The sequence below is a fragment of the Pristiophorus japonicus genome, chromosome 8 (genome assembly GCF_044704955.1).
Source record: "Pristiophorus japonicus isolate sPriJap1 chromosome 8, sPriJap1.hap1, whole genome shotgun sequence".
NCBI classification, from domain to species: Eukaryota; Metazoa; Chordata; class Chondrichthyes; family Pristiophoridae; genus Pristiophorus; species Pristiophorus japonicus.
Window position 1 is genome coordinate 25510562 of NC_091984.1, and position 16917 is coordinate 25527478.

The window sequence follows — 16917 nt, forward strand, 5'->3', positions numbered from 1 at the left end:
GTGCATAAGAAAAAAATGGATACATCAAGGTTTTTCTTCCTGCATTTTCTTTTCAGAGTGTAGCCAAAAATAGAAAATCTGCACAAATAATATATATATTTTTAAATCCTCTGTGCAGAGAATCTATCATATAGTGTAATGTAACCAAGTTTGCTGATGATACAAAGATGGGTGAGAAAGCAAATTGTGAGGAGGACACAAAAAAATCTGCAAAGGGATACAGACAGATTAAGTGAGTGGGCAAAAATTTGGCAGATGGTGTATAATGTGGGAAAATGTGAAGTTATCCACTTTGGTAGAAATAATAGTAGAAACGCAAATTGTAATTTAAATAGAACAAAACTGCAAAGTGCTGCAGTACAGAGGGACTGGGGGTCCTTGTGCATGAAACACATAGGGCCCAAGTTTCCACACACGCCTAGAACGGCGCAGTCCCGACCTGGACGCCCATTTTTCGCGCCACAAAGTGCGCCTTAAAAAATCCTCGGTATTCTCCACCTACTTGCAGGTCCTCTGGCCCTCGGCGCAGTGCAGCACGAGCTGTGGGGGGGCGGAGCCAGGTCCCTGCACTGAAAACATTGCCGGGACCTCTGCACATGCGCGCTACAGTGGGCACGCAAGTGCAGTAGCTCCAGACACTCAAAACTGTGTGGGAGAGGCCCGAAGCACGCAGCCCCTAGCCCTGGCCGAATGGCCTCACTGGGGCTGCGTGCATACGGCTCCTCCCACGGCCAGCTCCTGCTCCGCCCCTCCCTCTCTCTCTCTCTCTCTCTCTCTCTCTCTCCCCCCCCCCTCTCTCTCCCCCCCTCCCTCTCTCTCTCTCTCTCTCCCTCCCTCCCCCTCCCTCCCCCTCTCTCTCCCCCTCTCTCTCCCCCTCTCTCTCCCCCTCTCTCTCCCCCTCTCTCTCCCCCTCTCTCTCCCCCTCCCTCCCTCCCCCTCCCTCTCCCTCCCCCTCTCCTCCCTCTCCCTCTCCCTCCCCCTCTCCTCCCCCCCACTCTCCCCCCACCCCCCCCACTCTCCCTCCCGACCCAAACCGAACCGAACCTCCCCGACCCGACCCAACCCAACGCCACCTGTAAATCTGGTGCTGGGGACGGGCCCTGCCTGAAGTCTCGGGCCGGCCCGTTCAGCCTTCGGTCCCGAAAGGCCTGCCTGAAGCACTTTCACACAGGTAGGAAGATGGTTTATTTAATCTTTTCTTTGCTTATAAATGTTTATTCAGGTTGGATTTATTTGTATAATATTTGTATAAGTATAAATAAGGATTTATTATAGAATTGAATGACTTTCCTTCCCCCCCCACCCCCCCACCTCGTTCTGGACGCCTAATTTGTAACTTGCGCCAGATTTTTTAATGTGTAGAACAGGTTTTTTCAGTTCTACAAAAATCTTCACTTGCTCCATTCTACTTTAGTTTGGAGTACGTTTTCACTGTGGAAACTTTCAAATCAGGCGTCAGTGGCCGGACACGCCCCTTTTTGAAGAAAAAATTCTGTTCCAAAGTGGAACAGTTCTACCTGACTAGAACTGCAGAAAAAAAAGTGGAGAATTGCGATTTCTAAGATAGTCCGTTCTCCACCAGTTGCTCCTAAAAATCAGGCGCAAATCATGTGGAAACTTGGGTCCAAAAAGTTAGTATGCAGGTACAGCAAGTAATCAGGAAGGCAAATGGAATGTTGGCCTTTATTGCAAGGGGAATAGAGTATAAAAGCAGAGAAGTCCTGCTACAACTGTAGAGAGTATTGGTGAAGCCACACCTAGATTACTGCGTACAGTTTTGGTCTCCGTATTTAAGGAAAGATATACTTGTAGTGGAGGCTGTTCAGAGAAGGTTCACTAGGTTGATTCAGGAGATGAGGAGGTTGATTTATGAAGATAGGTTGAGGAGGTTGGAGTTCAGAAGAATGGGAGGTGATCTTATCGAAACATATAAGATAATGAGGGGGCTCGACAAGATGGCTGCAGAGAGGATATTTCCACTCATAGGGGAAACTAAAACTAGGGGACATAGTCTCAGAATAAGGGGCCGCCCATTTAAAACTGAGATGAGGGGTAATTTCTTCTCTCAGAGGGTTGTAAATCTATGGAATTCTCTGACCCAGAGAGCTGTGGAGGCTGGGTCATTGAATATATTTAAGACGGGGATAGACAGATTTTTGAGCGATAAGGTAATAAAAGGGTTATGGGAGGCGGACAGGGAAGCAGAGCTGAGTCCATGATCAGATCAGCCATGATCTTATTAAATGGCGAAGCAGGCTTGAGGGGCCAAATGGCCTACTCCTGCTCCTATTTTTTATGTTCTTATATAGTAGGAATCTTGTGTTTCATTACATCGTAAATATCAGAATTTGTAATTTAGCGCTAAAATCTAGGCCGACACTCCAGTGCAGTATTGAGAGTGCTGCACTATCGGAGGTGCCATGTTTTAATGTTTCAGATGAGACATTAAACCGAGGCCCCGTTTGCTCTCTCAGGTGGATGTAAAAAAATCGCACCTCACTATTTCAAAGAGCAGGGGAGTTATTCTTGGTGTCCTGGTCAATAATTATCCTGAATCAACAACTTTAAGAACAGATTATTTGGTAATTATCACACTGCTGTTGTGAGAACTTACTTTGCACAAATTAGCTGCTGCGTTTCCTACATCACAACAGCGACTTCACTTCAAAGGTACTTCATTGCCTATAAAATGCTTTGGGACATCCTGAGGTCATGAGAGGCGCTGTTATAAATGCAAGTCTTTCTTTCTTATTAAAACAATTATCCTCTCTCACCCGGGTATGGCCCTCATGCGTGCTCCCTTAAGTCCAAGGGACGTAGACTTGAACGGATATGGCAGACAACTGGTTTAGTCATTCACTGCCAGATCTGGCTGGACCACAAAGCATTATCTGCTCTCATCTGCCAAAACTGCTCACTATTCCAGAATCATTCTGGAATGCAATGATAAACCCCAGCTTCTATTGTCTACTTCTAGCCGTCTTCTTAAACCCCCCCTCCCGTCTCCTCCACCCTCAACTCCGACAACAAGTGTACAACTGTGAGGGGTTCACGGACTCATGCCCCTAAGATTGAGACCATCTGTTCAGCTGTCTCTGCCATTTCCCTTCCTAACTCTAGCCCACGGGTCAAGCTTCCTCTAAGGCTCCCCCCCCTGCCCTAGCCCCGAAATCAGCATCTTTCTCCAGTGTCTCTCTGATCTCCCCTCATGACCTCTCCACACTTATCTTGTCCGAGATCCACTTCCTGCTCCCTCGACCCTATTCTCACCAAATTGCTGAGCACCCAAATTCCTTTTCTGGCTTCTAGGTTAGCTGACATTGTTAACAGTTCTCTCTCCTCAGGTACTGTTCCCCTCTCACTCAAATTTGTCACTACCAGCCCTCCTCTCAAAAAAAACCCTTGACCCCGATGTCCTTGCAAAACTACCGCCCCATCTTGTGTTGTCCCCTCCCAAATCTGTGCCCATTTTCCCCACAACACCATGTTTGAATCACTCCAATCATGTTTTCGCTCCACCACAGTACCGAAACGGCTCTCAAAGTCACAAATGACATACTTTGTGACTATGACAAAGGTAAACTATCCCTCCTTGTCCTTCTCGACTTGGTTGCAGCCTTTGACACGGTTGACCACTTCATCATCCTCCACCGCCTCTCCATTATCATCCAAATGGGTGAGATTGCATGCGCTTGGGTTCCATTCTTATCTATCTAATCATAGCTATAGAAATGCCTGTAATGGCTTCTATCCCGTTCCCGCATCATTACCTCTGGTATCCCCCAAGGATCTATCCTTGGCCCCCTCCTATTTCTCATCTACATACTACCCTTGGCGACATCATCTGAAAACACAGCGTCAGTTTCCACATGTACGCTGACGACACCCAGCTCTACCTCACCACCACTTCTCTTGACCCCTCCACCATCTCTAAATTGTCAGACTGCTTTACCAACATCCAGTACTGGATGAGCAGGAATTTTTTCCAATTAAATATTATGAAGACCGAAGCCGTTGTTTTTGGTCCCTACAAACTCCGTTCCCTCGCCACTGAATCCATCCCTCTCCCTAACATCTGTCTGAGGCTAAACCATACTGTTCACAACCTTGGTGTCATAGTTGATCCCGAAATGAGCTTCCGGCTACATATCCGTGGTATAACTAAGACTGCATATTTCCACCTCTGCAACATTGCCGTCTCCGCCCTTGCCTCAGTTCATCCGCTTCTGAAACCCTCAGTCATGTCTTTGTTACCTCTAGACTTGACTATTCCAACGTACATCTGACTGGCCTCCCATATTCTACCCTGCGTAAACTTGAGGTCATCTAAAACTCAGCTGCCCGTGTCCTAACTCGCACCAAGTCCCATTTACCCATCACCCCTGTGCTCACTGACCTACATTTGTTCCCAGTTAAGCAACACCTTTCAAAATTCTCATTCTTGTTTTCAAATCTCTCCATGGCCTCGCCCCTCCTTATCTCTGTAATCACCTCCAGTTCCAGAACAGCATCAAATTCTGCCCTTTTGAGCATCCCTGATTATAATCACTCAACCGTTGATGGCCATGCTTTCTATTACCTAGGTTCTAAGCTCTGAAATTCCCTCCCTAAACTTCCCTTCCTTCTTTAAAACGCTCCTTAAAACCCATCTCTTTCACCAAGCTTTTGGTCATCTGCCCTAATTTCTCCTTACGTGGCTTGCTATCAAATTCTTGTCTTATAATACTTCTGTGAAGGGCCTTGGGACGTTTTACTATGTTAAAAGCACCACATAAATACAAGTTGTTGACATTCTATATTCCATGACTATGATAGACTTGGTCATTCAAAAGTGAAAAACTGGGCATTCTATTGTATATTCTGTTTGACAAGATGCAGGTGACAAATTTTCAGGTTATATAAAATAAAATAATTAATTGAAGTTCTATTTTTTTAACATATAGAAAAGAAAGTCTTGCAGCAGAAAATATGCACACAGCAAGCTCCCACAAAAAGCAATGTGTTAAGGAACAGACAATCTGTTTTAATAAGGGATAAATATTGGCCAGGACACTGAATAACTTCCTGCTCTTCTTCAAAATAGTGCCTTGGGATCTTTTACGTCCACCTGGGAGAGCCTCAGTTTAACGTCTCCTCCGAAAGACGAAAGATCCGACAGTGCAGCACTCCTCTGTACTGCACTGGAATGTCAGCCTAGATGTTTGTGCTCATGCCTCTGGAGACATTTCCACTATGTCACCATCATACAATTCCATGATCCCATAAACAAACAAAAGGTATCTCTCCAAATTTAGCTTTAGGGTGTAAAGAAAAACTCTCATTGATTTCAGTATCAAAAAGTTCTTAAGTATGATTATACTGCAATAAGATGCTCCATCAGAGCAGCTTTACAACAGCACTTTACATTTGAAAGGCATAAGAAAATAATCTGATAATTAGTCTGATGTACATGAAATAAATTTGATGTATAAGAAATAATATGAGCATATTCCACAATTGTTGCCTATACATGCTGTATAAATTCTTCTATTTTATCCTTAGCCAGCTTTTAGATTTTAATAAAATGGTTCCATTTATCTTTAATTTAGTGAGGAGAGTTGAGCCAAATAGGACTAATTAGCATTCCACATTTGAATAATGATTCCATTTGGAATAGAAACATAGAAAATAGGTGCAGGAGCAGGCCATTCAGCCCTTCTAGCCTGCACCGCCATTCAACGAGTTCATGGTTGAACATGAAACTTCAGTACCCACTTCCTGCTTTCACGCCATACCCCTTGATCCCCCGAGTAGTAAGGACTTCATCTAACTCCCTTTTGAATATATTTAGTGAATTGGCCTCAACTACTTCCTGTGGTAGAGAATTCCACAGGTTCACCACTCTCTGGGTGAAGAAGTTTCTCCTTATCTCGGTCCTAAATGGCTTACCCCTTATCCTTAGACTGTGACCCCTGGTTCTGGACTTCCCCAACATTGGGAACATTCTTCCTGCATCCAACCTGTCCAAACCCGTCAGAATTTTAAACGTTTCTATGAGGTCCCCTCTCACTCTTCTGAACTCCAGTGAATACAAGCCCAGTTGATTCAGTCTTTCTTGATAGGTCAGTCCCACCATCCCGGGAATCAGTCTGGTGAATCTTCGCTGCACTCCCTCAACAGCAAGTATGTCCTTCCTCAAGTTAGGAGACCAAAACTGTACACAATACTCCAGGTGTGGCCTCACCAAGGCCCTGTACAATTGTAGCAACACCTCCCTGCCCCTGTACTCAAATCCCCTCGCTATGAAGGCCAACATGCCATTTGCTTTCTTAACCGCCTGCTGTACCTGCATGCCAACCTTCAATGACTGATGTACCATGACACCCAGGTCTCGTTGCACCTTCCCTTTTCCTAATCTGTCACCATTCAGATAATAGTCTGTCTCTCTGTTTTTACCACCAAAGTGGATAACCTCACATTTATCCACATTATACTTCATCTGCCACGCATTTGCCCACTCACCTAACCTATCCAAGTCACTCTGTAGCCTCATAGCATCCTCCTCGCAGCTCACACTGCCACCCAACTTAGTGTCATCCGCAAATTTGGAGATACTACATTTAATCCCCTCGTCTAAATCATTAATGTACAATGTAAACAGCTGGGGCCCCAGCACAGAACCCTGCGGTACCCCACTAGTCACTGCCTGCCATTCCGAAAAGTACCCATTTACTCCTACTCTTTGCTTCCTGTCTGACAACCAGTTCTCAATCCACGTCAGCACACTACCCCCAATCCCATGTGCTTTAACTTTGCACATTAATCTCCTGTGTGGGACCTTGTCGAAAGCCTTCTGAAAGTCCAAATATACCACATCAACTGGTACTCCTTTGTCCACTTTATTGGAAACATCCTCAAAAAATTCCAGAAGATTTGTCAAGCATGATCTCCCTTTTACAAATCCATGCTGACTTGGACCTATCATGTCACCATTTTCCAAATGCGCTGCTATGACATCCTTAATAATTGATTCCATCATTTTACCCACTACTGAGGTCAGGCTGACCGGTCTATAATTCCCTGCTTTCTCTCTCCCTCCTTTTTTAAAAAGTGGGGTTACATTGGCTACCCTCCACTCGATAGGAACTGATCCAGAGTCAATGGAATGTTGGAAAATGACTGTCAATGCATCCGCTATTTCCAAGGCCACCTCCTTAAGTACTCTGGGATGCAGTCCATCAGGCCCTGGGGATTTATCGGCCTTCAATCCCATCAATTTCCCCAACACAATTTCCCGACTAATAAAGATTTCCCTCAGTTCCTCCTCCTTAATAGACCCTCTGACCACTTTTATATCCGGAAGGTTGTTTGTGTCCTCCTTAGTGAATACTGAACCAAAGTACTTGTTCAATTGGTCTGCCATTTCTTTGTTCCCCGTTATGACTTCCCCTGATTCTGACTGCAGGGGACCTACGTTTGTCTTTACTAACCTCTTTCTCTTTACATACCTATAGAAACTTTTGCAATCCGCCTTAATGTTCCCTGCAAGCTTCTTCTCGTACTCCATTTTCCCTACCCTAATCAAACCCTTTGTCCTCCTCTGCTGAGTTCTAAATTTCTCCCAGTCCCCAGGTTCGCTGCTATTTCTGGCCAATTTGTATGCCACTTCCTTGGCTTTAATACTATCCCTGATTTCCCTAGATAGCCACGGTTGAGCCACCTTCCCTTTTTTATTTTTACGCCAGACAGGAATGTACAATTGTTGTAATTCATCCATGCGTTCTCTAAATGTCTGCCATTGCCCATCCACAGTCAACCCCTTAAGTATCATTAGCCAATCTATCTTAGCCAATTCATGCCTCATACCTTCAAAGTTACCCTTCTTTAAGTTCTGGACCATGGTCTCTGAATTAACTGTTTCATTCTCCATCCTAATGCAGAATTCCACCATATTATGGTCACTCTTCCCCAAGGGGCCTTGCACAATGAGATTGCTAATTAATCCTCTCTCATTACACAACACCCAGTCTAAGATGGCCTCCCCCCTAGTTGGTTCCTCGACATATTGGTCTAGAAAACCATCCCTTATGCATTCCAGGAAATCCTCCTCCACCGTATTGCTTCCAGTTTGGCTAGCCCAATCTATGTGCATATTAAAGTCACCCATTATAACTGCTGCACCTTTATTGCATGCACTCCTAATTTCCTGTTTGATGCCCTCCCCAACATCACTACTACTGTTTGGAGGTCTGTACACAACTCCCACTAACGATTTTTGCCCTTTAGTGTTCTGCAGCTCTACCCATATAGATTCCACATCATCCAAGCTAATGTCTTTCCTAACTATTGCATTAATCTCCTCTTTAACCAGCAATGCTACCCCACCTCCTTTTCCTTTTATTCTATCCTTCCTGAATGTTGAATACCCCTGGATGTTGAGTTCCCAGCCCTGATCATCCTGGAGCCACGTCTCCGTAATCCCAATCACATCATATTTGTTAACATCTATTTGCACAATTAATTCATCCACCTTATTGCGGATACTCCTTGCATTAAGACACAAAGCCTTCAGGCTTGCTTTTTTAACACCCTTTGTCCTTTTAGAATTTTGCTGTACAGTGGCCCTTTTTGTTCTTTGCCTTGGGTTTCTCTGCCCTCCACTTTTCCTCATCTCCTTTCTGTCTTTTGCTTTTGCCTCCTTTTTGTCTCCCTCTGTCTCCCTGTATAGGTTCCCATCCCCCTGCAATATTAGTTTAACTCCTCCCCAACAGCACTAGCAAACACTCCCCCTAGGACATTGGTTCCGGACCTGCCCAGGTGCAGACCGTCCGGTTTGTACTGGTCCCACCTCCCCCAGAACCGGTTCCAATGCCCCAAGAATTTGAATCCCTCCCTGCTGCACCACTGCTCAAGCCATGTATTCATCTGCGCTATCCTGCGATTCCTACTCTGACTAGCACGTGGCACTGGTAGCAATCCCGAGATTACTACTTTTGAGGTCCTACTTTTTAATTTAGCTCCTAGCTCCTTAAATTCTTTTCGTAGGACCTCATCCCTTTTTTTACCTATGTCGTTGGTACCAATGTGCACCACGACAACTGGCTGTTCTCCCTCCCATTTCAGAATGTCCTGCACCCGCTCCGAGACATCCTTGACCCTTGCACCAGGGAGGCAACATACCATCCTGGAGTCTCGGTTGCGTCCGCAGAAACGCCTATCTATTCCCCTCACCATCGAATCCCCTATCACTATCGCGCTCCCACTCTTTTTCCTGCCCTCCTTTGCAGCAGAGCCACCTACGGTGCCATGAACTTGGCTGCTGCTGCCCTCCCTTGATGAGTCATCCTCCCCAACAGTACTCAAAGCAGTGTATCTGTTTTGCAGGGGGATGACCACAGGGGACTCCAGTTATTTGCAACATTTTTCTAATGTTTACATTGAATCAATGCTCCAATGGTATTTGAATGTGTGGTACTAAAACAGCACAAGGGAAAATATATTCAACTATAGTGAATGTGACACACACTCGCACGTTATCTTCTCTGGGGTGAGTTCCGATCCCGTGGGCGGTGCGGATCCGATCCGACAGTGTGCGTGCAACATCATGGATGGGTTCACCGCTTGGAAGCCTGATTGACAGGCTGGCTTCCAGTCGGACAGGAAAGCTGGCTGGACAAGATTCTGCAGCAACAAGTTGGTGCTGGATCCAGAGTCAATTTCCAAGCCCGGGGCGGGGAGTCCAATCCATGGCGAGTTCTGATCCCGGAACCTGGAGAAGAGTGGGCTGCTGGTGGGCAAGCTTTGGGGGGCGTGGGGAAAGAGAGGCGGCTTGGAGGAAGCACTCCTGCTCCTCCCGGCTCACAAGGATTGCTACCTGAGGTTGCAGTAAGACCTGCGTTAAAGCAGAGACTTCAGGAACCCATTATCATATTTAAAATGCCAACCTGTCTCCTGGCAGCGGGTTGCTGCCTGCTTCCTGACCCGCCCGAGTAAAAGTTGAAAGCGGGTGGATTGGGATTTAGATTTTTTTTAAACTTTAACTACCCTCCCTCCAACACACCAGTTTTCTTCATGTAACAATTCTCCCCGTTATGTCACACAAGTGGAGTAAGTAATAAAATGGAAAATATGGTTGTTGAAGATAGTAACATGGGGCACTGAAATGCTCTCAAATCTGAATGAGCCCCTGGCTTGTGGTTAAAAAAAGGATGGAAACATGCATCAACAAGAATGGAAAACTGTGGGGAACTGATAAAAGAAACAACATTATCTGCCCTTGAGAGTTAGACTCGATAAGCTGTACAGTTACTTTTTGAAGATTTCATGTAAGCACAGAACGCAACAGCCAACAGCCTGAGGGAACCAACTGCTCACAACCAATAGAAAAATGCACTCAGTATTCCATGTCTCTAATTACACTCTTCAGTGCCCTAACCTGTTTTACTAAGTAAAGTTGAGGAAGATAAAGCTTTTGCAAAGAATTATCTTCTGTTTATGATGAATTGTAATCATCAACCAAAAAGTATCAAACGTTACTCACATTCAAGTAAATCTTACATGTCAGAAAGGAGAAACAAACTTTGACAAATTAAAGTTTTTCATAAGCTTTTGGAAGTTTACTTCATTATAGTAATTAACATTTATAAAAGCCATCTGTTTGTTAATTCATCACAACTTTAAATAATTGCTCACAAGCTAATCCAACACTAAACCCAATTTTACTAGTTTGATTTTTAGTCAAAAAGAATTAATTCATTGAACAATATTTAATGCTCAAATACTTACAACCACTTCCAGCTTTCCATAGACATCATGTGAGTTGATTACCCAATTGACTGCTTTCTCACACTTGAGGATCAGCAAAATATTTCTGGAAAGCATGGTGTCTGGATGCACTGGTCGTATGTCAATAACTATGTCCACCCTCAAAACCCTGCTAAGGAAGAATGTAAAAAAGTTAAGTGAATGTGCCAGAAATTTTACTTATCCTGAACCTTTTTCCAACTGAACACGTCTCCAGTGTCTGGCCAGTTGATTAAAAAGTTGGATTTAATCTCAGACAATTGAACATGTGCAAAACAGGCTACAACGCAATATGCATTATAAAGTGATTCACAATAACATTCACTCAAAATAATACTACACATTTTTTCCAGTAGTAGTTTAAAGATCAGATTTTGTGGAAGGTGGAATTTGACCATAAATGCAGTTACCTTAACTACAGTTCAACTTGCATGTAAAACACATTCTTTTTGTTTTAAGATCTGGCTGAATACCAGTCACAGTTTGGTTGTTTTTTTTTTAAAAAGAGAGGTTAACTCTTTCTGCTATTTCCTCTTTAATTTACTCTACCTAGTCCATGCATCAAATATGACCGAGAGGTCAGTCAACCTATCCTAGGCCTCTGCCAACAATACCATGGGGAGCAGGAATGACTGCAGCAGATTTTCTGTTCTCTGCTTGGCACATCTCAAAAGTGCCGTGTCAACTTTAGTACTTGGGTCACAGCTGATCACCAGATTGAGTGTTGGAGTGGGCATTTTAGGCCAAGTGTAAACAAAACAGAACAAAATATGAGTGTTACGTCCAATATTCTGCTTTTACAGTAAAAATGTGGGAGGCTGCAAAAGGTTGTTAAAATGCAAATCCACAAGAGAAATGTTCTAAAAGTCTGCTGCATATGTGATATAACAAAGTAAGTGAGCTTGTTAACATGTGTGCCATTGGAGACTTTGGCAATGGTTGCACAACACTGATGCAGTACACTAAAGTATTATCTTTTTGACTGTTTTTGCTGAGGTGTTTGCCAGGTAATCTGGAAATGTATTTTGCCTCCTAATTGTAGAAATTTGATTCTGTAATTTGGTGCGATGGGGTCAGGAAATTTAATGGTATTGATGTTTTTTTTTGAGACTGAGAAGCAGAGTAGCAAAGGATCAAAGGAGCATTTCCATGGAAAGTACAATGGAAGGGAAATAATGCCTCAATTATACACATAAACTGGAGGGCTTGCAGAGACAGTATTTGTACTGGAAAGTATAATTACCGCAGCTGGTGGTTGAACTTTTTAGGTTAAAACAGCTTTTTCAAACTACGCCACTAATGACTGAAAATAGAGGGTTTTTTTTTACATTTTTAGTGCCATTTACTTTTTCGGTAACAGTTATCTTTTTTATAAATGTAATATTCATGTTAACAGTTGGTAAATATGTATTTGATAACATTAAATTTAATGCTTGACAAATTGAAAAGTTCCTTTTGGAAACACTTTGAGGTGGGCGAGAGGAAATCGTGGGAACTATTGTATCTAGTTAAGATGATACAATGCATCATCATAAATTATTTACTTAAGTTAAAAGGGCTAATTTCTAAACAAAAAAAAGACTTGTGCCTTTAACTGGACGTCCCAAAGCGCTTTACAGCCAACGAAGTACTTTTTGAAATGTAGTCGCTGTTGTAATGTAGGAAGCGCGGCAGCCAATTTGCGCACAGCAAGCTCCCACAAACAGCAATGTGATATTGACCAGATAATCTGTTTTTTTAGTGATTTTGATTGAGGGATAAATATTGGCTAGGACACCAGAAATAACTCCCCTGCTCTTCTTCAAAATAGTGCCATAGGACTTTTTACGTCCACCTGAGGGGGCAGACAGTTTAATGTCTCATCCGACAGTGCAGCACTGGAGTGTCAGCTTAGATTTTTTTTGTGCTCAAGTTGTTGCAGTGAGACTTGAACCCACAACCTTCTGACTCAGAGGAGAGGGTGCTACCAACTGAGCCACAACTGACTCCCAAAATAATCCTGCACTGGAACATGTAAGTGCCCTATTAAGCAATGGTCATCAGGGAGTTGTCTGGAAGTACGTTAGTTCTGTCTAAGTAATGAAAATTTAATAAAGACGAGACAATATATAGTTTATAAGCCTGGTGTCAAAAATGATGTGATTTTACAAATACAGTATGTATAAGTGATGGCAGAAAAGGTCGCAATGTTAGATTTCAATGTTTAAATAATCTTCTATTGATACTTGGAAGTGAGTTACTATGCTACAATCTAATTGAAGGTTTACACGACTTCATAAATTCTGAGATTAATTACAATATCAAATGTAATCCCAAGCTAAAAATGCTTTATTTAAATGCAGTTTTGGGACATATTTGGCTTTTAACAACACTCCAGATCCTCGGCATTGTGATGATGCTTATAATCACACAGTAATTCAGCATTTAAAGTATTCAAGAACAGAAAGCAAACAAGCATTTTCATTTACCTGTATGGACTAGAACTTGGAGATTCAAGTTCAATAACATGAACCTCCTTTTCTGCTGTTGGGTTGGATAGAATACAGCCCTGTGCAGGTTGTATCTTAAGATATGCAGCAAGATAATTCTGGGATAGAAAGTTCTTTTCAATGATGCATGTTGGTGGCAATTGGGGATCTAAAAGGGGTCAGAAATATTGTCTATGATTTACTTAGTTTCACTGTAGTTCTAATAAATGTTTATTGAAATATCAATTTTACAAAATGTTACAAAAACTCTAAATGTTCCAAATATACAGTTGTAGGTAAGAAACATTTAACCATAAATAAAACACTTGAAAAAAATCAAAACCTCCATAATTCTGTAAAACCAATTTCAAATAACTGTACACAGTAACTGTATAACTTAATAACAGTCACATCCCTGGCTAGTGAGTAATACAGCTTGGACTACTGGACACAAATATTCTTCATTATAAAGTACGACTGACCCACCTTCACCCACTTTGATGTAGATATTATTAGCCTTATTCAGTTCAGTAAAGGAAGTCACAGACCCATATTTTTTCTGGGTCCATTGCAGTAAATGTTTGCTGCCTTGGGGCAGAGAATGCTCCTCCAATGACCTTGAGGTAAAGTTTACTGTTGGAAACTGAACAGTAGAATTCTTAGAAACCTGAGGGATGGAAGAACAAAAACAGCTTTTAAAGCTACTTCTTTTCATCAAATCAAAATGCAGAATTTTTTTTACATTATTGAGTGACAGGTAATATTGTTGGGTTTCATTTACTCAATGCATTAATTGTGTATTAAATTAGTTACTTTTTTCTTTTTGGTACAATAGCAGAAATGTAGGTTTGTTTATTGCACAGTTGGAGCTAGGAATTGTTACAACTACTAAAAAAGAAAGACTTGGATTTATATAGCGCCTTTTACAACCCCATAAAGCGCTTTACTACAACAACAACAACTTGTATTTATATAGTGCCTTCACAGGAGTCTTACAAGAAAAAACAAATAAATTTGACACCGAGCCACGTAAGAAGAAATTAAGGTAGCAAGAAGTAGATTTTAAGGAGTGTCTTAAAGGAGGAAAGAGAGGCGGAGAGGTTTAGGGAGGGAGTTCTAGAGTTTAGGGCCCAGACAGCTGAAGTCATGGCCACCAATGGTTGAGCATTTATAATCAGAGATGCTCAAGAGGGCAGAATGAGGAGCGCAGACATCTCGGGGGCGGGAGAGGGGTTGTGAGGCTGAAGGAGATTACAGAGATAGGGAGGGGAGGGGCCATGGAGGGATTTGTAAACAAGGATGAGAATTTTGAAATTGAGGCATTGCTTAACTGGGAGGCAATGTAGGTCAGCGACCACAGCGGTGATGGTTTTGGTGCGAGTTAGGACACGGGCTACTGAGTTTTAGATGACGTCAAGTTTACGTATGGTAGAATGTGGGAGACCAGCCAGGAGTGTGTTGGAGTAGTCGAGTCTGGAGGTAACAAAGGCATGGATGAGTGTTTCAGCTGCGGATGAGCCAAGGCAAGGGCGGAGAGGAACAACGTTATGCAGGTGGAAATAGGTGGTTTTAGTTATGCCGCGGATATGTGGCCGGAAGCTCATTTCAGGGTCAAATATGGCACCTAGGTTGCGAACAGCCTGGTTCAGCCTCAGACAGATGCTAGGGAGAGAGACAAAGTCAGTGGCTAGGGAACGGAGTTTGTAGCGGGGACCAAAGGCAATGGCTTCGGTCTTTCCAATATTTAATTGGAGAAAATTTCTGCTCATCCAGTACTGGATGACGAACAAGCAGTCTGATAATTTAGAGACCATGGAGAGAGTCAAGAGAAGTGATGGTGAGGTAGAGCTGGGTATCGTCAGTGTACATGTGGAAACTGACGCCGTGTTTTCGGATGATGTCGCAAAGGGGCAGCATATAGATGAGAAATAGCAGGGGGCCAAGGACAGATCCTTGGGGGACACCAGAGATAATGATGCAGGAGTGGGAAGCCATTGCAGGTGATTTTTTTGGCTACAATTTAGGTAAGAATGAAACCAGGTGAGTGCAGTGTCATCCAGTTGGATGATGGTGGAGAGGCATTGGAGGAGGATGGAGTGGTCAACCGTGTCAAAGGCTACAGACAGATCGAGAAGGACGATGAGGGAATAGTTTACCTTTGTCACAGTCACAAAGTATGTCATTTATAACTCTGATGAGAGCAGTTTTGGTTACTGTGGCAGGGGCAGAAACCAGATTGAAGGGATTCAAACACGGAGTTCCAGGAAAGATGGGCACGGATTTGGGAGGCGACAACACGTTCAAGGACTTGAGAGGAAAGGGAAGTTGGAGATGGGGCTGTAGCTTGCAAGCACAGTGGGATCAAGGGTTGGTTTTTGAGGAGAATGAAGTACTATAGGGAATGCAGAACTGAACAGTCAAATTAGAAAAAAAAACTGTAATGATGGTGCTGAAACAACAATTAACTCCTTTATAGTTATGCAAGCACTATAAATAAAGTTCAGCTGTGAAGTCCACAAGTGAAATGCTAACAAAGAGACCAGGTGTAGAAATATAATGCAAGTTATTGTGGATGGCATAATGGAATGTGAAATTTTAATCTGAAGGCGGGTTGGGACTGGGGGCAGAAAGCGGTCAGAAAACCCAGGAGAACGGGTTTCTAGCAGGCCCTGCTGAATTTAACGGCTGGGCCTGATTAACATTTCAAAACTCGGTTTCCTGCCTGTAGCCAGAAAGAGGAGCATCGGGGGGTGTCCGATCACAGTGGATGTATGAGCCAAGCACACTGGATCCAGCATGCAAGTGTGAAGGCACTTACCTCCTGGATCCAGCAGTCCTTGCCTTAGTTTGGCTGGCGGATTCCCTGAGGCCTGAGGAACCCGACTTGCCAGAGTTTAATTTGAAATGGTGGTTCAATCTGAGGCACACCTGCATCATTATGGTCTCCTGAAGCAAGTTGGCTGCCCATACCACATCCCGCCTGCGTTAAAACTGGAAGTGGATGGGTCGCAGTCGAGATTCAGTTTTTTTTTAAAGTTTATCTTCCCACCTGACCCCAGTCCACCTGTTTTTTGAGGCTAAAATTTTCCCCTATGGGTCAGAAAGGCAACCCACAACATAACAGAGTCCAGCAGGCATGGGAAGCTTGTTAAAAAAATTCAGAGGTATGGTAGAAAATTTCCTGTCACTCTCATTAACATATGGTGCAACCTAAAAATCGACATAAACAAGCGGAAATCAGCAAAAATAATTGGGCCCAAGGGAAGTGCGGGACTCACACTATATATTCCTTTTTTAAGCGTGAAAATTAAAGTTTCATCTAACCATCATTCATGTACATTAGATACAGCATGGCGGAACCTTGACAATTTTTAATGTGACTGATGACATAAAAATGCATTCAAAGGAACAGAAAACACAGTGTAGGCCTGAGTGAGGATAAATTAAAAACACTTAAAAAATGGCACTATTACACCAGAAAAATACTGCTACATCTAAAATTCTTGGAGTAATTTTACACTTGTTTTGAACTAGTGTAATTGCAGGAAATTCACGTGTATAGCTTTGTAGCTTGGGGAAGAAGACATTATAATGAGCCAAAATATGTTTGGGTGCAGGATTCAATAAACAGATAGAAAATGTCGAGGAAATTCAGGCGTAGAGTAAA

The 16917-nt window shown here is 43.1% G+C and overlaps 1 protein-coding gene across 5 annotated transcripts in view; it reads right to left on the reverse strand.

Annotated features, from left to right (window-relative positions):
* The window catches only part of tgfbr3 (transforming growth factor, beta receptor III), a 285519-nt gene that overhangs the window by 52936 nt on the left and 215666 nt on the right, over positions 1 to 16917 (reverse strand). For all 5 annotated transcript variants that reach the window (XM_070886589.1, XM_070886591.1, XM_070886590.1 and 2 more), the window contains 3 exons: positions 13737 to 13917; positions 13251 to 13419; positions 10765 to 10915 (listed from right to left, as the gene is read on the reverse strand). In XM_070886589.1, coding sequence (XP_070742690.1) covers positions 10765 to 10915; positions 13251 to 13419; positions 13737 to 13917 — 501 coding nt within the window. The remainder of the gene's footprint in view (positions 1 to 10764; positions 10916 to 13250; positions 13420 to 13736; positions 13918 to 16917) is intronic.